This window comes from Malaclemys terrapin, chromosome 4 (genome assembly GCF_027887155.1).
Source record: "Malaclemys terrapin pileata isolate rMalTer1 chromosome 4, rMalTer1.hap1, whole genome shotgun sequence".
NCBI lineage: Eukaryota > Metazoa > Chordata > Testudines > Emydidae > Malaclemys > Malaclemys terrapin.
Window position 1 is genome coordinate 17010433 of NC_071508.1, and position 21597 is coordinate 17032029.

A 21597-nucleotide genomic window follows, 5' to 3' on the forward strand; every position below is an offset into this window, starting at 1 on the left:
TATATAGGCTCCTATTATCCCCCCCCGCCCTGTCCCAATTTTTCACACTTGCTGTCTAGTCACCCTAGCCTAGGCTCCGTTACAGCAGCAGAGCTATGGCACACCAGTGCCTGTTGTGTAGATATGGTGTAAGTGTTTATTGAAGGGGGACTTTCAAGTGAAGCAGTGTGTCATAGCACCTATGCTGACCTAACTCTTGGCATCCATGATACCGAAGTTATCTCCTTGTGCGTTGGTCCTTTGTCATTACCTTAGATTTTAAGGGCAACAATGATCTTTTTATCTGTTTGTACACCTAACACAATGGGATGGGGGTTCATGATCTGTAGTCCTAGGTGTTACCACAATACAAGTAATGACAGGATCCCATTCAAAGCCCATTGATGTTTGAGATGTCAGTGGGTTAGAGATCAAAGTCAATGGGAGTGTCTTAATTGATTTAGGACTGAATCTGAAGCCCATTTAAAACAGGGGCAATTTTAACCACACCACAAACAGCCTCTTCAACATTCCAGCTTGACTCTCCTCCCTAAATACAGTTTACAGTTCCTTACAGGAGCCATTCCTTGGGAATGATGCACTGAAGAGCCACCTCTCAAAAGGTGAATGAATGGACAGTATATATTGGAGAGAAGTCAGACCAAGGTAGCCTTCAGCACTGAATCAACTCTAGCTGCCATTTTCATTACAGATGCTTCGACGGACTGGATCAATGGCTTTTCCGGCCAATGATCTCTCTAAGACTTCGGTCAGAAAGTGTCTACTGGTTTGTCCATTTGGAAGGATGACAGCGAGCTTTAGGGATACTGGTTTATGGAACATTGTTTACTGGGATTGCTCAGGTGCTCTGTGGGCACCATGTAATTTGGGATCCTCCACTGCAATGCTAACAAAGGGCCATCATTAGACATTTCACAGTGGCAGGGGGACAGACCTAAGAGGACACCTCATCTCATTCTATAATTCCATATTTTTAACCATAGTGCAAGTATTAAAATGGAGGTGGAATAGCTTCCTGAACCTCTATGTTCTTTATGACCCCTTTCCTCCAGCAATGGAAGGACACCCAGTTGGCAACACAGCACACTCTGGATGGGAACTGGTGCCCAATTCAAAACCTCTCTGGTATCTTTTCACTGACTTCAACAGGCTGTGGGTCAGCCCTGGTCCTTTTTCCTAGGAGATTTTTTATTTTTGTGGCTTGTTTGGTTTTATTAAGATCATTGAGTGCGAAGCTCTTTTGATCCAGATCTTTTTCAAGTGTGGATTTTAAGTCTGTGCAGAGTCTTTGGAACTCAATATTTAGGGGAGACCATAATGCCCTTTTGCGAACAATCCACCAGCACAGATGAGTTTCTCAGCACAACGTAGTTCTTTTGAATTGCTACATTTTTATTAAAGTAACAAAAGTGTACATTTGAGAGTTTCTGTACATTTTGTATATAAAAACACTACTGTACAATTAGTATTATTCCCTCCCCTTTCCCAAAAGATAGCTTACAAACTTCCTACCATTTTCACCAAATACAAAGCAGGTCCCGCTCAACAGTCCAGCTCAGTTTAAAAAAAAAAAAAAAAGAAAGGAGAAAACCCAACAGACACTAAGATACAATTCTTCAGCTCTGCAACAGGCTTGAGACGACAACAGAGAACACGCTTCAGTTCACAGCTTATACATGTAACAAGCTACAAAAAAAAAAAAAAAAAGATTCTGTCTGAATTAGGTTGGTTTTAAAGCAAACAAAACTTAATACTAATCCCTGGCACAGAGTTAACAGCATGAAATTTGGTAGGATTTTCTTTAAAAAATAGAATAGAAAAGAAGGGGCATGATTGGAACAACGGTAGTGTAGGAATTTGGTTTTTTCAAAAGCACTATTTTTAGTAGGAGGGAGGGAGTGGAGCATATAAAGATAAGATTTGCATTCATCACACCACATTGATGAACAAACCAAGTACCAGTATTTGGGAAATTCCAAGTATAGGGAGTGTAGAAAAGCAAATGTTTGTTCTGGGAACTTTATAGTTCACTCATATGTTTTCATCAAGACATCAGATAAGACAGAAGGATCCCACACAGCACTTTGAACGGAGACTTTTCTTGGAAGGGAAATTTACAGTACAGAAGCTTCCATGTATTTCCCTTCATTGTGATACAAAATATTGCACAATTCAGCTCACAAAAGGCTCTAGAGCGCTTCATTCTAACTTCTGCTTTGCTGACGGAGAAGTTACAGCTGGTGTGATGCAACTTCAGCTTTACAAGTCAGATCTCTTTAGTGATGATTAAACTGTGTGGGGGATAAGCACAGGCCATTGGGCCCTTTAAATGATATGCCCAGTATGAAGGGAAGTTTTCCAGTTCAGGAGTTCAAATACTGGTAAAAACCCTACAAAAGCCTGAACCCAAGTTTGCACATGGGAAGCGATCAAAAATAGTTAATTATCTTATTTTTAAAAGGTTGGGGTGGGGGGGGAAAAAGAACTGTGGCAAAGAGGAATCCCCTTCCTTTTCCAGAGTGCCCAAGATCTGGAAATATATTGCACAGTGTCTGAGAACTTGAGTCATAAAAGGCTGGAAAGGAACAGCTCTAGTTATGCAAATCACTTGCCAGTTCAAAACAGGAAGGCAAAAAATACCCAATGTGCTTTGAAACTAATCTGAGGAAGTTTCATTAAAAATAAAGAGAGTCTTAAGTGCCTTGTGTTTTTAATCACCTCTTATAGGGTCACTGGCAGGGGCGACAGTTGGTCAGTAAAAAGGCAGTGAACAGAAAGTCCTGGTAAAGACGTGTTCCCCAGCAGGTAGATCAATTCACATTGGTCTGGCACTTCGGCAAATTACAAATGTGCGTTGGGAACTACCAACCAGTTTCAGGGACAAATCCTGAACATTGGGCTCAGTCAAAACTGATTAAGGATCAGAAACTTTAGGCCACAAATTGCTCAGGCTTGTTGGGGGAAATGGGGGCAGAGAGGTGATGAAATTGCAACCCCTTATCAGTGTAATGAGTAGGCGATTTTTTTTTTTAAATTGACAATCAAGGCCAGAATAGACTTCTCAGTGGGTCATGACACTCCAGTCAACTATCTTTAAAAGCCCCACTCGCTAGGTATTCTAGCCTTTTCATTCACAGTTGCTCAGCGCTTACGCCACAGTTAAAATACTCTTTAGAAATGCTGCATTTCCCCCTACCCCCTTCGGCTCCTCCACCCCAAGCTGCCCAGACAGGCAAGTCCGCCCACCCAAATTGTCATTCAACACTAACTAGGTAGATATTGGCTTCATAATAAAAACTCATAAGCTTGCAACAGCTTTAAAAAAGAAAAAAGGCACCTAACACTGCTTCGCTACAGAGCAGTGTCTGATATTTAAATTTCATTTGGGATTTTCTTGCTTTTTTTAAAAAATATAAATAGCTCTTCATTCAAAAATAGATCCTCCAGTGAGGTATACAGTAGCCCATGTCTTAGCGATGTAAGAACAATAGGAGCATTTAGCTGGAGACAGTCATCATGTAGTTTTTGGAAGGGCTCGTGCGACCCAACATCATCTGGTTTTTACAGGTGAGCATCCCATAGGAGCTCACAGGTGTTGCCGCCGCTGCTTCATACAAAACACAGATGGAGCCATCTTCACCGATCCGGTAAGACACCTCATACGGGTCCACCCAGAGCGTGAGTTCACTGGGCAGGAGCTGATAGAGCTGCTGGAGGTTGAGTCCGATCTGGCTAGCTGCTTTGCTGATAATGGGGTCCATTTTGTGATTGATTCGGATGCAGCGATACCCAGAACCTTTGAAGGGTTTCTCGGGAAACCAATGATGTTTGTAATGCTCTGTAAGAAGAGAAGAAATTTCTAAGTGGACATGCACACCCTGCTGGAGCTAACTGGATAACAAGCACTTTCAGAACACCCTGCCTATAAAATAGTCTCCCCAAAAAACGTGGAGGCCCCTCTTAAGTACCTCACATGTTTACACGTGAGCGGTTTGCTCTTACATTTAGAGCTAGGATTCTTCAGGTATCAGTAAAATGATCTTATTTTAACCTTAACTATACCAGTCCTGTCAGTCTGCTCTACTACTATAGGGAATGAAACTACGACTGACTACACGAAACGGGACCCAGCAGATATTTTCCATCTCCTGATTTGTGATTGTGTGGCAGTACAGTAACTGCCTGCCTTGGAGGCCAGTCCATATGCATGCAAAGCTTTGGCTTGGTAGGGCTGGGGCAGTATTACCAAACTCAAACACCAGGGTACATGAGCAATGTTTAGGGTTTGGTTTTTTTGTTTGTTTTTTTCCCTGGTCCTGGAGACACTGCAATACCAGGTCAATGCATAGGGGGATGGAATAGGAGCTTGCTCTGTCCACCCCGTTTCAAAAATCAATTTAATATACAGTCCTCAAATAAAGGACATATTAGATATTAAACTGATAAGAACAGACACTATACTTTGATCTTAGCTCTTAGTTCCTCCTAGAGTGACCAGATAGAAAGTGTGGGGAAAAAAAAAAAAAAATCAGGACAGGGGGTGGGGTAATAGGTACCTATATAAGAAAAAGCCCCAAATATCAGGACTGTCCCTATAAAATCAGGACATCTGGTCACCCTAGTTCCTCCACAAGTAGTGTCATGAATTTAGTTTTGATAAACCCCAAAGCCAGCTCCCACGTCAGGATAATAAAACACGAACCCACATGTCTTACTCCAGGAGATATCATCTAATACAACATCAGCAGTGTGCAACAAAGACTAGAGGGGAACAAACTTCTATAGGGGGTGGTTAGCAACAAGTTGAAGCCACATCGATGTTCAACTGGAACTAGAGCCGAGCCCTAATGTCTCATAGCCCAGAGACAAGTGAGGAAATGTCTCCCCTCCCTACAAAGTTGGCCTGATCCAAAGCCCACTCAAATCAAAGGGTCCCTTTCAGTTTACTACTGCAGACTTCAGAGCAAACCCAATATAACTAAACAAGATGCTAGACCCCAGTGGCTGAAACTAAGGGGCTCCAACTCCCAGCAGCAGAAAGATCAAGAGCCTGTTTCCATCTGATCCCCTTACCCCAGTCCCAGCAAAGCAAGGAGGCACTTCCAGACCTGCCTTCTCCTGATGTAAGGATGCAGCTTCCCCCGCTCCCAACCAAAGAAGTTTCTTGTGTTATAGGGACACAGATGGTGGGGAGAAGGACTGTGTTTTGTGTTAAGAACTGTATTTGTGCCAAGGTGACGACACCCACGTCACAGATGAGTTTAACTGTTCCGGGTTAGGACACTCATTAATTTCTCTCAAAAAGAGGTAGCAGTAGTAATCCCTGTATTGTTACACCTTTACACGGGCTGAAAGGGGGGGGGGGGAGGAAGGGAGGGGTGTGAAAATGCAAATGGACATTCAATTCCTAGCACTGTAAGCTTACGTGGCACAGAATGAACACCCATGAAAGTTTATGCTCCAATACATTTGTTAGTCTCTAAAGGTGCCACAAGTACTCCTGTTCTTTTTACTGATACAGACTAACACAGCTACCACTCTGAAACCAGGGAGAATGGGGTCCTAAAGGTTGGAGATATAGTGGATAAGCCCCCACCCCACTAGAATACAAGGTCCCCACGCACACAATAGGGGGAGCCCTCTAGGGCACAAGAGGGGGAGCCCCAAGCACCCAGTGGGGTGCCCCCCACTCTCTCTAGGGGTGCAACATGCGTGTATCCTCCCCCCACCTCACCTGTGAGCGCCTCCTGCAGGGCCCCGCTGAAGACATGCAGCTGATGCTCGCTGACACAGCCCCGGGTCCGGAGCAGGCTGGACACGAAGCCCACGGCGGCGGCGATCTCGGGCACCATGTCCGCCCGGCTGCTGACTCCGCTCCAGCGTTGGCTCATGGTTGGGCTCTGAGGGCGGCGCGGCCCCTTTAAGGCTCTGGTGTAGGAGGGGAGCGATTCACCGGCCGCTCCGGGCTGATTTTAGAGGGGAAGCAGCGAAGCCGGATCCTTTATACCCCTTCCCCGACAGGCGTCAGCAGCTGCCAGGCCTCTGATTGGCTGGGGCTCTGCTTTGCTATGCTAATATGGTGTGACCTCAGCAGGGTGGAAGGAGTGACGTGGGTGCTGGGAAAGTCAGGCTCTCTGCGAGCCTGACAATAGCAGCTGGGATGGGGGAGCTCCAGGGGGGCTATTTTTAGGGTCTGTCCTGGTAGGGGGGCTGCAGGAGGAGGGAAAAGGCTGGCACGTGGAATGCCTTGGCACCGCAGCGTCACCCCGCTGGCGTTTGCATTGTTATTAAGCCCTTTATAGTTATACTAGCGGCTCTCACCCTTTCCAGACGACTGCACCCCTTCCAGCGGTCCGATTTGTCTTGTGTACCCCCAAGTTACACTTCAAAACCAGACATAAAACTAAAGTGCCACAGCACACTAGTACTGCAACATTGCTGGCGTTCTCTTTTTACCCTATAATGACAAAATAAAATGATAAGAACAGACACTATACTTTGATCTTAGTTGGAATATAAATATTGTATTACATTTCAGTGTATAGTATACAGAACAGGATAAACAAGTCATTGTTTGTATGAAATTTGAGTTTGTATTTTTTATGTAGGGCTTTTTATGTAGCCTGTTGTAAAACTAGGCAACTATCTAGATGAGTCGCTTTACCTCCAGAAGACCTCTGTGTTCCCCCAGGGGTATGTGTACCCCCGGTTGCGAATCACTGCTTTATACAAGGTATCATTATATGAAATTGACTCCCAGTCTTCTGTACTAGCAACTCTATAGGCTTTTGTTCTGAGTTGTTGGACTTGCCGGTAGTGGATTATTTTGCTCTGGACTCCTGAACTGTGCTTATTAATTTTCAACTAATGTCAAGGATGCCAGGAGCATATGGACAGAGGTGCTTTTTAGTATTTGCATACATTTAAATAAATGATAATCCTCTCCATGGGGAAAGGCATTTAGATGTTACAGAGATGGCTGTGATACACAGCTTGGGCAAAAGCAACGTTTTCTGGGAGGGTCTCAGAGCATTTAACAAATATTCTTCATTCAACTAAGCTTCTCAGACATCCCTGTGAGGTACCTGGTGTTATGCACTATGGGTGGATTGGGCTGGCATATGTGAAGAGTTGGTCTTTTCCCCAATGACTGCTCCAGAATCTAAACTTGCATTAAGAATAATATTAAATCCAACATTTTCAACCGTGACTAGTTATTTGGGGTTTCATTTTTTTTAGGAACCCAACCTAATACAACTTCAGGCCTTCTCTCCTTCCTTGCCTGCTTTGATCAGCCACTGAGAGTTAACAAATTGACTGATATTTCAAAGGCTCCAGAGTAAATACTCCATTGAGTCAAGTTCCCTGTGTGTAAGTATCACATCAAACATTATTATCCCTAACACCTCGTATTGGCATTCTCAGCAGAGAGGATTTGAAGCACCAGGTGGGGCAATTCAAAAGTGTTTTTATATTTTTCTTGTTAAAATTGATGTAAAAAAACAACAACACATTTTCTATGCAATCAGATCTGCCTGAGGCCTCCACTGCAGAATCTGTGCGTGTTTGTGTGGAATCAGACCATTATAGGATCAGGAGATACGTTCTTTGCCTGCCACTGAAATGCAGCCATTTCTGAAGTGTATACTACCATAATTAAACAGCACACAGCAACATTCACACAACAAATCAGGATGGGGGGAACATTTTGAAATCTTGTTTCTGTTTAGAACAAGTTTATTTTAAAAAACTGATCTCCTGTAGTTTTGTACAAACCTAAGTTTGGTGCTCGCCCTCGCTTCAGAAAGCTTTGGGATCCTCGTAAAAATTATCAATGTTCACCCAATTGAGTGTCAAGCTAGCCTGAAGGTGGAACAAAGTAATAGCAGCGTCCTACCCTCCCCCACCCATCTACCATTGCATTCATCAGTGGGTACAAGGAATCAGGCAAATCTCTTGCTACAAACCAGATTTGTCCTTGTAGGCTTTGAAATGAACCGAGAGATTAAAGTCATTTAAAGGACTATTTTTTTTAATCAGTGACGCTTAGAGAAGCACATGGATGCAAGTGAGACAGGAGTAAGGATAGCGCGGGATGAGGTTATTTATATTACTGCAATGCCTAGAGGCCCCCACGAGGATCAGGTTCAGGACCCCCTTTGTGACTGTATAGCCTAACGCCCACACAATGTGCGGGCACACCTATACTAGAGAGTTTTGCTGCTTTAACTATATTGGTGTAGTTAAAGCAGCAACATCCTCTCTCCTCCCTCCCTCCCTCCCTCCCTCCTATCCCCCAAGTGGACATAGTTATATCAATATAAAAAGTGCCTAAAGTTTATTCCAGTTTGGAAAGCAAAATAAGCTATACCAGTATAAGGCACCTTTATACCAATATAACGGCAATCCCACTAGGGCTTATACTGGTATAAATATATTGGATAAAAAATCATATTCCTAACTGGCATCATTTTACTAATGTAACTTTTCTAGTGTAGACCAGCCCTGCAAGACAGTTCCTGCTGCACAGTTTACAAACTAACTAGACAAAAAAAAGACAAAGGTTGGGAGAAAGAAAATATTTAAAACCCACATTTTAGATAAGGACTTTTCTCTGTAGTATTTGTGGTGTTCAAAATCATTGAAAGCTATCTTGATGGTGTCTTCACCATTAGCTGTCGTCAGTGCTGGGCTCTGTTGCTCTTTACCATGGGAAGAGCAATAGGTCTTGCACTCAAAACTCAACCCACCGTGGGATCAGAACTGTGCTAGCGACAAATGTATGTTTTAATAAAGTTGGTGCTAACAGTGGTCTTACAACTGTTTCCCTGATCATGGTGGACAAGTTTTGGTTTTTGTCCTCCCGCTTCCTCACCAACTAGCCAAACTATGTGATGACACCGTTTCTCAGTTCAGACCTGCTAAACCTTCTCTGCTATATCCCTCCTTAATCCTCAGCTCTTCCAGCAACCTTCCTGCCTCTCTCATCAGCAATACTCTTGCACCGTCTCAGGTACATGCTATTGTCCAGTTGTCACCTTGTGGGTTGGCCTTATCTAACTAAGGCCTGATCAACACCTAAAATATAGGTCACTCTAGCTGCATCACTCAGGGCAGTGAAATATTTTGCACCCTCAACAGCATAGTTAGGTAAACTTTTTTCTCCAGTCGAGCCGCCGCTAAATTGCTGGAAGGATTCTTCTGTTGACCTAGCTACTGCCAAGTGAATTACCTACAATCAGCAGAGAAACTCCTTCCATTGATTTAGGAAGAGTGTATACTCCAGTGGCACACGAACCCTAACACCAGCACAAATTCCCACTGATACCAATGGGAATCTGTGTGGGAACAGGAGTCTGCCCCCCCCTCTGACCCAGTTTCAGGATGCTCACCTTAGATTGTAACCTGTTCAGGGCAGTGTCCTACATGTTTGCCAAACGTACAGCAAAAATGTCATTATTTTAAAATAATAATTGAAATCAGCAGTTTTAATTTGGTTTCAAAACCATTCCAGCTAAACCAGTTTCAGATGTGGGTTTGGCTGGAAAATGGGTTAGGTTATTTAATAAATACATTTTTAAAAACGGGGTTTGTACACACCAATGAGTCAAACTAGATTTAAAACCAGTCTGGCAGGAAACAAGTTCAGACTTGTGTTTTCAGCCAGTGTGTGGCTCTGCTTATCCCAGCCAGTCAAACCAGATTTCAAACCAGTTTTGCTGGAACCATGTTTAAATAAAGATTAACAATTGGTTTTCAAACCGCAGTCAAAGCCCAGCCTCAACAGGCCAAGGTACCTACACAGGCTGACCACCTACATGTAAAGGAAATCAAATCAACTTTTTCCATAGTTCTTTAAAGGGACAGCAACCCACCATGCATTATGTTGTCACTTTGTATCAGCACATAATCTTCTGTACTATTGTTGCTTGGAAACAAACTTTATCTCATTTTTATCTACCCCAGACAATCTGGCCTACTTCAAGCCCTAGTGTTTAGGCCTGCTCAGAACTGGTCTGTCCATGATGGTTATAATACCAGCAGCAACTTGTTAGCTGCCAACGATAAGGACAAATCAATGCACATTTCTGGGTGGGGGGGACCTAGGTGGGCAAGACCACTATGTTTAAACACAGCTGTAGGTAATGAGCCAGTTGAGATTCTGAACACCGGAGACAGAGGTCACAACAAAGCTCTGCCTACGCAAACATAAAACCTCTTTTAAAAGCACATGGTTGTGAAACATCATAGCTGTCACCTAACTGTGATAAAGGCAAGGAAAGTAGTGGGGATGGAAAACAAAGCCTATCGTTATCTAGCAGCTAGGGCCAGATTTTCAAGTACTCGCCCCCCGTAGCTCCCACTGTGACCCTTGTGGCCACGTGTTCCAAGAGTTCAGAACGCACCATGCATCCAATGTGCTGAGCTCCTCTGAAGATCTAAATAGAAGCTCTTTCTGAAAAGCGGGACCTTTGTGCTGTTGATTTACTTAGGCTGCAATGATTTCGGAACATGATTCCATCACAGAGTTTGTGGTGCGGATAAGACATTTGAGAACATGTATTTCTAGGCACAGCACCGGCACAGTTAGACTTGGAATACAGGCCCTTAAAACATGATTACACCACCCAGGCAAGAATGCATTTATATACATTTGGGTGACAGCCATATTTCACAACTGTGTTTGGACACGGTTGTTTTTGTAGTGCAAACAACATTCCCAGGGGAGCAACTTCCCAGGGTTGCCCCTCTGAACTCCACTTTTCTTAGCACAGGGAATTTTTCCCTTTGTAAAACATACCTGACTTTTCGTGAATGAGGGTCTATGCGGAGATACTTTAAGCAATTGACATCGCCTTCTTACTGTACTCAGTGGAACAGTGGTGGTGATGGGGAACTGAATGAATTTTCTTCTAATTTCCTTAAGACTTCTGGCCTGATTTTCAAAGATATTGAGCATCCCACAACTAGGGTGACCAGACAGCAAATGTGAAAAATCGGGACGGGGGTGGGGGGTAATAGGAGCCTATATAAGAAAAAGACCCCAAAATCGGGACTGTCCCTATAAAATTGGGACATCTGGTCACCCTACCCACAACTCCAGCTAACTTCAGGGAGAAAGAATTGTGGGTGAAAAATCAGGTCCCATGTGCTGATGGTGCTCTCCCTCACCTCTTTACAGTAACTTATCTTTTAGAAAAAGCTGGGTGTTCAAAGAATGACACTGCCAGTAGGAGAACAAGCCCAGGCAGAAACACCCCCATGCAGAAATCTTGCCAGAGAAGGTGAGCTGGTGATCTCACTATCTATTTCGGAGCTGGTTTCCTGTTCCTCGCATCTGGTTAAAGTTTTTCCACATCCTCTTTATAGAATGCAGCTCCCCCCGACCCCAGCTTGCTTGTGTCAGTGATTCGCATTGCAGAGCAAAACCCATGGCATGGGCAGAAACAAACCAGAGATCAGCCTAAGCAGCAAAATTTGGATCCAGAGCCAAACGTCCCTGAGTTTGGAGTTTTTCAGATGTGGAGTTTTAGTTCAGCCCATTATAGAGAAAGCAGCTAGCTGCAAAGCCTGGACCTAGATTAATGACTCAGGAGATGAGGGGTGTTCAGATCCAGAGTCCTGGTGGAGGCCTTTCTCTAACAGGAGAGAAGCAAGCAAGAATTAGCAGGAGAGAGGTGGATGTAGCACTGGCTGGAACAGAGGGAGGGCCAGGGGAGCAGAGAGAGAAAGGAAGCGCTGGGGAGATAGGTGAAGCAGAGAGCAATTCAACAAGACATGCTCCTCAACACTATTTCACCATCATGCTTGACAATCTCTGCAAATCAATATCTTGCTCTCAAAAACATCTTCCCATGGTCCCAGACACCTGCAAGCAAGATAAACAGCGCGTTTCGAAACACAGACACATGCAGAAGGCCAGCAGTCCCCCAGGCAACTCTACCTTATTGCAGTCATACTGAGGCTTGCCACGTCAGCTGGCCTGCTCCTTTCCTCTTTCTGTAGAAAAGTCCCCTAATAAATAAATATTAGTGGCAACTCCATTATTAGTATGACAGCGGTGCTAGGATCAGGGTCCCATTGTGCTAGGCACTATAAAGGCAGTCCCTGTCCTAAAGAGTTTACAGTCTCAATAGAAAAGGCAGAGAACAGGTGGGAGGGGAAACTGAGGCACGCAGCAGTGAAATGGCTTGTCCAAAGTCTCACAGCAGCACTAGGAACAGAACCTAGATCTCCTGACTCGTAGGACAGGTCCCTATCCACGGACTAACACTGCCCCATTATTTCAACCCAGCTTTAAAATGGGCTGAAGCAGAACGCCCTTCAATTTTGTAAGAGTTCAGAGTCTGAATCCAAACCTTCCCACTCAGGTCCATCTCTTGTCTATATACTGACTGATGGCACCTTTCCTTCTAAGGGATGGCCGAATGCTATATATAGGAACCACTTCACACTTCCCTGAAACAAAGCCAGGCTACCTAAAGGTTGTTCTTTTCTTAGAAAAAGAGAAGTTAAGAAAAAAAAACAAAAAAAAAGAAGAAGAAGAAGAAGAACGCCTCCAACTGAAACTGCAGGAGGGGAATTTGTAGGTGGTTAGAACGTAACTACCTCCCCTGAACTGGAACGTGGCCAGAGCACACCAGCGCGACAGAAGCTGCCAAAGCAGAACACCAGCAATAAACATTGCTGCAGGATTCAGAGTATTAATGTGGAATAACATGTCGCTCAGCACCATAGCAACTCAATTGTCAGTGAAGAATAGAATAGCAGGAGTCACTGTAGCGCAGTTGAGCGAATTTACCAACCAGCTCAGAACTGTCTGACACCCTGATTGGCATAGGGGGGCTCCTGAGCGGGACACATTTTAATGCCATCTTTTCTTTAAGGCCTGCGACGAATTGCTTCGAGTAGAAGATGAACAATCCATAGGGTCCACTGAGACCTGCACACCCAAAGAGCCAGCGAGTAGAGATCTTCATATTGGATTCTAGGGGACCTGGCTCTTGGAGCCGTACGAAATCTGATACTTACGGGGAGGGGACACCATGCATGGAAAAAAGGGCAAGTGGGATATTTAATGCAGGATCATGGGATCAGCTGCTGTCTGAGAGTCCGAGCCTGTGCTGCACCTCCAGGAGATTCAATGCACAAGGGGCAGCCCAGGGAAGACGAGAGCAGAAGAGGCCTTAAACCCTCCGAGTTCTGGGCTGCTCCAGGGCTTGAAACCACCCACGGCTGGTTTAATTTATGACAGCTTGGCCCAGGCCAGAATTCTAATAGCACCATATGCTGTGGGTCTCCTCCCCTAACCCATCCCCATCTTGTCCTGCCCCTGATGTCAGGGCTTGCGATGGATGCAATGGCTGTTATGCTGTTCCTATGCTGTCAGAGGTCTTCCCCCACCCATTGTGGGGGCTTTACTTGCCCCCCATATGCTACTGGAGCAGTGTATGCGTGGGGGGAGAATCTAGATCAGAGACCCTGGTGACAGATGGACAGACGTCAGGGAGAGGAGACTAGAGCCCCAAGAACAAACGGGCTCTGCCCCTCACCGCTGAGAGTGCAGGATGAACCTCCCAACACCCTGCGGAGAGTGAATCACCAAACAGACGGAACAACACTCCGGCATCCAAACCTGGGTGTGACCAGAGGGTTAATCCCAAATTTAGAAACTGATTCTTCTAGTACCAGAGGGGGCGGGTGGACTTGGAAAGAGGCCCTGAGACTATTCCCAAGTGCTCCTCACCCTGCCGGGCACTGCCCTGGAATTCTTTGCACCTGGGTGAGGAGGGTGGGGCAAGGGTTGCTGCTTGGATTCCTCCTGTCCTGCAATCGGCGCCTTCTACTGTATGTGAACTTCGGTCCAGCCAATACTCTGCATTCGCTCCCGCCTCATTAATAGCGAACACAAAAATACAGCTGGAAGGCAGCAGCAGACACAGAGCTGGTGTTTTATTAGCCAGACAGGAGCGACGCAGGAAGGCCTGGGGGATCAATCAGACTAAACCCCTCTAGCAGCAACTGCTCTCTTAGCAAAATGGCTTGTGTGGGCTGACCCACAGCAACCCAGCTGTGGGGAAGAACAGAACCATTAAACCTAACAGCCCTAGCGTGTGACACATCCCCCTGGTTTTCCTCACTGACGCCATTCTCACCGTTGGATTGGAAGCTCTTGGAGGGAAAGCAATGGCGGTTTTTGTCCACTTTTAGCAGATTCTACCCATGGCAGAGCCCCACAAACAGTTGGGGCGCTGTATAAATCAGAGACGGGCCAGGGTGAAAAAAACATACAGCTTTGGATTCAGAACTCAACCCCGAGTGCAGGGTATTTGGAACATGGGCTGTGATTGGCTCACTGTAAAGGTAGGGGCTATTGGCAAAAACGTCTAGATTTGGGTTCTGAATCTGCACAGAGTTTGGATCCAGGCTTTCAGTTTGGACCCCTCTCTATTACTAACAAAGCACCTCAAACCAGCTTCATCATTAGGGATTGAACGTGCATTTCAGCACAAGCTAGTACATCAGTGTTGTTTCTGAGGGCATTATATTATCCATATTAGAAGTGGAGTGAGAAGAGTGTTTAGTCTGTCATCTCAGAGTGTGTGTGGGGTGGGATGGAGGTGGGAGGGGAGAGAGGGGGAACTTTGAACCATTTTCAATTTTCAAAACCTTGGGACATCTCCAAGGATTTGTTCTATTGCTCAATTCTGCACGTTGCTCCAGTCTCACTTAACTGAAGCCCAGGAGCTTGTTACAGGAGTTATCAGGGAAAGGGCAAGTTTGGAAGTGAAACATGTTCAAGTTAAACACGGCTTGCCCTGCCAGCTGCTGGATCATACACAGGAGCAGAACAGCCTGCTCCAGACCTTTCCCTGTGTTTCATCCCTACCCCCACTCCCCTGTAGCTTGCTGCGGGACAATATGTTCCCATAAACAGATGATACTTTGCCAGAGAAGGGGTTAAACGTCTCCCCTCTGAACAGAGAAAATTTGTACCTCCTAGGAGAGCAGGTTAAAATGGACACAGCTTGCTCAGGAATGTTTGAGAAAGGCATTTGATTTGTTTGCTATATCTCAGCGCCCAATTCTGCAGCACTTTGAAGGAGTCGATAGAATTACTCGTGAGGGTAGAGATGGCTTACATGAGTAAGGACAGCAGGATCAAAGCCTCATCCTCCAGCTGAAGAAATCTGTTTGAGAGGCTTCCTTACTAACACGGTCGGTTTAGTTTATGTTAGGGAGGAATTGATTTGAGGGAACAAGATGAACTCCCTGAAAAATACAGAACCCAGAAACCTCCAGATAGTTTCGAGTCTTGCAGGGGAAGAAAGGGAACAATTTGGCATGCGTCTACACCCTCTTTTCCTCCCCACCCCCACAGGTCTTCCTCAACAACCGTGAACACCCTCCCAATGCAGAGCTCAAGTGATGAATATAAAAGTTGTCTTCATGTTGTTCAGCTTGTGTATCTGATGCTATCTGCAAGGCCCTCAGTGTCATCCACAAAGCTCCCAAGCCCACAGAGGCACGGCAATAGGGGTGTGAGCTGGGGTGGCTCTATGTATTTTGCCCCCCCCCAAGCACGGAAGTCAGACGTCACGCCCTGCGGTCGGTCTGCTGGTCATGCTGATTCAGCGGCATGCCTGCGGGAGGTCCACCGGTGCCGCGCCATCGGCGTCCCCACTGCTGAATTGCCACCAAATCTGCGGGACCGGCGGACCTCCCGCAGGCATGCTGCCGAAGGCGGCCTCACTGCTGCCTCACAGCGACCAAGAGGCCACCCCCCGCGGCTTGCGGCCCCAGCCACTCGCTTGCTGCGCTAGTGCCTGGCGCATCCCCTGGGTGTGGGGATGCTGCAGCACCCCCAGGTTTTGTGCCCAGTGTCCCGGCCGCCGGCCCTGCGCCCCTGCCACCCAGGGTCCCGGCCACTGGCCCGCTGGCTCTGCTGCTGGCCCTGGGTCCTGCTCAGCCCCAGGCCTGGGGTCCCGTTTGACTGCTGGTCCCGGAAGATCTGCTGCTGGCCCCGGAGTTCTGCCAGGCTGCCAGCCCCAGCTCGAGGGCTGCACCGCCAGCCCCACATACGGGGACCCGGCCGCTTGCCCCACACCTGGGGCTCTGCACCTGCCCCAGCTATGGTCTCAGCCTCGACCGCCTTACCCCTGTCCGCATCCCCCCTTCCCAGAGCCACAGTCCTGCTCCCGGCCCCAGCTCTAGGGGGCGGTGAGGAGTACGGACCGGGGCACGAGGGGTGCAGCTCAGCACCCCCACTCCAAAAACTGTCCCAGTGACAATAAGGGGTGAGCAAAACCTTCTGAGCTGCAATATTTGGCTCTAATTCTGGTTGCTGGGCATGGTGTGGAAGTGGCTGGGTTTTGTTTAGGGCCCATGATATACAGGTTGGACTAGATGATCTGGTGGTCCTTTCTGGCCTTAAACTCTATGAAACATGCCACTACTGGTGAGCAGACAATGAACAATACCCTGGCTCATGAGCTCTGGGGAGAGAGCTAAGGAACCCAGACTAGGGGTGCGTTTTTTTCTGAGGTGCAAGAGGAACCCTATCTGGGCTGAAGGCAAAGGCAACACTAAGAAGATGGGGAGCAGGTAACAGCAGCTGGGAGGGAGGTTGTTACAATCGATACAACAGCTCCCAAGAGCTGGTTGCACGTGGGTATGTGGCTCCTTTGCGTTTGTTTGGCTGCGGTGACATTCGTGTTGTTCCTGACAAGCCTCCCCGTGACTCACGTTCCCCAAGCTGGACGTGACTGTTCCGGAGGAATGCGAGGAACACGCTCTTAAATTCCGAGGCAGGAATCTGGAAAGAGCCAGGCTTGGTCCAAAAGCCTTTGGCAGCCACTGGCTCTGCTGCACTTTCTCTTTAGAAAAGAACGGATGTTTTGGAGAAACTTTCCCCTTCCTGTGACGGGGCTTGGCTGAGGCTGCTCGGAGGCTGTTACCGCTCAGCTGCGTTGTCAGGAAGCCCTCATCGCAGCTGGGAAAGAGGTGTCCAGGTTGCCGAATCTGAGATGTCAGTTGTGGCCTCAGGGAGAAAATGGAGGTGCCGGGGCACAGACTGAGAGACCTCCTGTGCTGGACCAGAACCCACCCTATTTCCAGGCACCGCCAGCCCTGCCCTGATTTTTGCACCATGAACCCCTCTGACTAAGCACTTCATTTATAAGGATTAGGAGGCCCTTACGCATGCTCACCAAAGGGGCGTGGTCTAGTCCTCTGAGCCCAGGACTGGGAACCAGGCATATTTGCGTTCTTCTGACTAAGGAGTGATTTGCCCAGGGCACGCCACTTGGCCTTGCTGAATGAGACCGAATGAGAGTGGGAAAACAAGTGAATTGCACCCGTATGATGAGAACCAGAACCACAGGGGCTGGGTTTCTGGAGGGATTGATCTGAGGTACTTTTATGAGCCCCATCACCACAGCATCTGAGCACATCACCATCTACAATGTATCTTCACATACCCCTGTGAAGCAGGGCCAGGCTATTATCCCCATTGCACTGATGGGGAACTGAGTACAGACAGACCGTGGGACTTGCCCAAGGGTCACACAGTGTGATTGGGGAAGAGCAGCAATTGAACTCCGAGTGTCCCAGAGCTCAGGCTGATGCTCTAACCACTAACCCATTCTTCCCCTGCTTGGTGTGACCAGGGGCTCAATAATGCAAGCTGGGGCCAGGCTGCTACATCGCAAACTACAGCCACAGCATGTAACGCTGACCTCTCAGCATACTTAAGATCTTTCCTACAACTCTGCCTGCTGGCCTGATGCAGCCCTTATTGCTAATGTTGCAGCACCCGCTGGAGAAATGCATCGGTGCTGTTTGACCAGCCATAAATTTTAAAGGGACAGTGCCACGCCAGGTGGCAGCTCCCAACAATGCAGCTAATTGCTCAGCCGTTCTAGTGACAGCCATGCAAGTTGTGGGTGCCCGTGAGCCCTGGCAGCGCCGATTCCCCACCCCATCCTGCTCAACAAACAGAAGGCCACTTCATACCAGCAGCTCGGGACATCCGTCACTGGATCTCCCCCATGGGGCTCTCGACACAAAGGTGGCTTCCTGAGGCAGTTGCTTGTAGGTGCCGTACAAACATTGGCCTGGATCTCTCCCGGTCTGCCTTCATAACAGGTGAAGTCAGCTGGGACCTCTGGCGAGGGGCAGGGGGTCTTACGGGGACGGGACCCTCAACTCTGGGAATTCATTCCCCGCCCTGGGCCTAGTATAGTCTAAGCCCATTGACCCTCAGGGCAGATTCTCTCTTGGCTCAGACCTTTTGAGGGGATTGACATCTGCCAACTAGTTGTGCGAGCCTGCATCCTAAGATTGTAGCAGAGGACGTATTTCACACAGGAAGGAAGAACGCTGTTGTTTGCGTGTCTGTTTGGATACTTCAGGTTTGTGTTGCTATCAGTCTGTGTCCCCTTCTCTCTACTTTGAGTCACATCTGGGGCCGAGGCTTCACAGGCCTAGCATTTGGACTAGCCTAACCACCACTGGAAGAGTAGGTGTAGCTGAGTGGAAGATGGTGGGTACCAAACAGTGCAGTCCAGCTCTTAGGCAACTGTCTCCTAGGTTACAAGACTAAGTGGAACAGTCCAGTGGGTAGGGTATTAAACTGCATTAATGAAACCTAGATTCTATTCCTGACTCTGCCGTCTACCTGTGTCTGACCACGGGCAAGTCATGTCCTCCATCGATGCCTCAGTTTCTCCTGATAAAACAGCAATAATGATAGTGGCTTTCTTTGGTAAAATGCTCTGAGATCTATGAACATTGGGACGTTTTGAACTATGTAGCCGGTCAGCAGAGGTAGAGACTGGGAACACAGCTGCAAGAGTGTCCCTAGTGAGGTGACCCGGCATGCTGGTCACAGCAGCTGAACCAAAAAGTGTGCGCACAGGGCATGGGGTGGGGGTTTTCATCCCACATCCCTGTAGTTCAGAGGCTGAAATGGAAGTGAGAGGTAGAGGATTGCTTTGTTATGTTCTCTCCTGTGGGGGAGTTTCCTATGCAGGGCCATGCACATGTTTCTCTGTGGACTCGCCTCTCCAGGTATGTGTAATTAGGTGCTCATACAATTTGCCTGCTATTTCTGTAGGTTTAATACATAGCAGGAAAATTATCCATGAGAGTTTGGCTTAGATGATCAAAAGTGAATGCAGGGTAGAACCTATGGGGCCAGAGATTACATTTTAAAATAAACCTCTCCAACTCCGACCAATTCATCGTGAGGCAGCGTTAGAGCAGCAGACAGGGAGCCAGGAGACATTGGGAGCTATTCCTGACTGCCACCAACTCAGTGTGATACCTCAGCATGTCATTCACCTGGCCATTACCTTCTTAAATGGAGTCTAGTAGTGCTTAGCCAGCTTTGTAAAACATTATAAAGATCCTTGGTTAGAAGGTGCTGGACAAATACAAAGTATTATTGTTTGGGTCAGTAAAACACCAGGTCCTCAGGCGGTGTAAATCAGCCATGCTCCATTGGATTTAGCCCTACACACCTGAAAATAGCAAAGAATTTAGCTAGTATTGAGCAAAGTATGAGTGTAGTGTCTGACACATTAAAGGGAGATAGTTTCCCTGAGTGAGGCCTTTTCCATATTGAACTTCTGTGATCTGTGTCAACTCTGGTTTTATTGGATGTTTCTGACAGACAGCACTCCCGGCTGCTTTGTTCTCAGCTTCGGGCCTGCAGCTCCTGCCAGGATAACCAACATTTTTGAGTTGCCTCACGTACGGGTCCTTGAAATCTGCAGAGGCTGGAGGAGTTTGGCACTGGGGGAGTAAACAAACCATAAAAGGGTCTGAAATGTCTGTTTGCCGTTCCCCCCCTTCTCAAGAGCACTCTTGGTCTGAGCAGCTTTCGCAGGAAGTGGGCTACTGCAGGTGCTCTCCATGGTGAAGAGGAACTAATAATAGCCCACGTATTTTATCCTAGCCACTCCAGAGCTCAGAGGAAACATTGCCTGGCACATTTTTATCTGCCATAAATGGCTGGTTTTTCCCTCCCTCTCAAGGCTAGCTAGACATGAGGACTTAGATTCTGCTCTCGGTTACACCCGTAGAAAGGCAGAGAAATTCAGTATCGCCAGCTCATGATCTCATCACAAGCCTCACAATATTTGATGTTTTTCTTAAAGCCCCAGCTCCTGGAGTCAAGTTATTACATGAGACTCTCAGCACTCATTTAAAACACATTTCTAGACCCCCATAGTTGTGGACAAAACCTTGACAATGTGAACCAAGCGCATCCCAACATTCAAAAAATCCAAGTGGCCAATAAAGAGAACCCAAAATGTGTTGTTTTAAGAAATCTCATAATTTTGGTGAGGGGGTTGATGTGATTTTTGAACTCTTGAGGAGCTGAAAATACTTATAACTCCACCAATTTCCCTGGAGCTACTTCGGATTTACACCAGTGTAACAGAACATGATGCAGCCTAGTGTTCTTTTCTATCTCTGGACAGCGAGATGGAGGGGATGGGCTCACTTCATACAACTACAGCATTCAAGCTCTCGGTACCTATCCCAGGCCCTTCTCCTCCACTCCCTCCTTCCCCCATTCTGGTAGGATTTCATCGAAACTGAGCACTCAGCTTTCGAATCTGGATGGGGGGCCTGGAAAGGTCTCTCTGAGCAGATGGGAGCTTGTATGTTTAAAAACAAAAACCCAACAAATGTGCCACCCAAACCAGGCAAGGAACTGGCTGCAGTCTCCGATGTAGGGGTTTTTGCGGGACAAGTGGACGTGTTCCTTTTTGAGGTGGACTATAATTTTGCCCAAGGAGAAGTTAAAACGTCCTCCACTGAACAGTATTGTGCCCATCTGAGCACCCCAGCAACGGAAAGGCAGGTAATATAATTATTGTGTCAGAGCCTGCAGGCCTACTCCCCTCTTCCTGCAGGATCTAAAGACACCAGTGGGCCACGTTCTCTCCTGTGTGATATGCTTGGCACGAGCCATGAGCCCAGATTCAAGACTGGAACTGTTCACAGACACCACCAGGGCCTGCCCCATCTATGGTGATAGGGAGACGCGGGTGCAAACTTGCCTGCAGCCCCTCTTCCATCTCCTCCAGAACCTCTAGATGAGGCTCTGACTGCACTTTTCCCCATCCGAGACCTCCATGTCAGCCTCCTCCCGGCAGTGGCCAAGGCAGCTGTTCATCAGCCCAAAGAGGTCGAAGCTCGACTGGGAGTGGCGGGGCAGCGTCCCTATGACAGGTGTTTTCCATTTTGCCTGGATGTGTGCATGGAAGATTTCCTCTGCCGCTGTCAGTTCTTGGAGCAGCGGCTGTCTGGGGCTCTTTGCTCAGTGTCCTCTTCTGATTCCCTTCCATACCTATGCCCATCCCTGTGTTTACATTTTTGTCCCTGTACTTTGACTTCTGGGCTCTGTGATCCCTCCTTCATTGGAGGGAACTGGGCAGAGCTTTCATTCTGATGGGCTCCATCCACCTTTCCCAGGACTCAGATAGGCCAGCAGCTCGGTAATTGGTTCAAATGCATTCCTGGTGCAACTGCACTGATTCCAGTGCACAGCACCATCAACGGCCCTCTGTGGTCTGTCTATGG

General features: G+C 47.3%; 1 protein-coding gene and 1 pseudogene across 1 annotated transcript; both read right to left on the bottom strand.

Annotated features, from left to right (window-relative positions):
- Positions 1 to 1371: 1371 nt before the first annotated feature.
- BTG2 (BTG anti-proliferation factor 2) lies at positions 1372 to 5957 on the bottom strand. Its single transcript, XM_054025877.1, has 2 exons — positions 5735 to 5957; positions 1372 to 3838 (listed from the first exon to the last, which is right to left on the bottom strand). Exons 1-2 carry the CDS (start codon positions 5889 to 5891, stop codon positions 3498 to 3500), a joined length of 498 nt encoding a protein of 165 aa, XP_053881852.1. The 5' UTR covers positions 5892 to 5957; the 3' UTR covers positions 1372 to 3497.
- On the bottom strand, positions 4301 to 4509 carry LOC128837508 (U2 spliceosomal RNA; annotated as a pseudogene).
- Positions 5958 to 21597: the final 15640 nt, after the last annotated feature.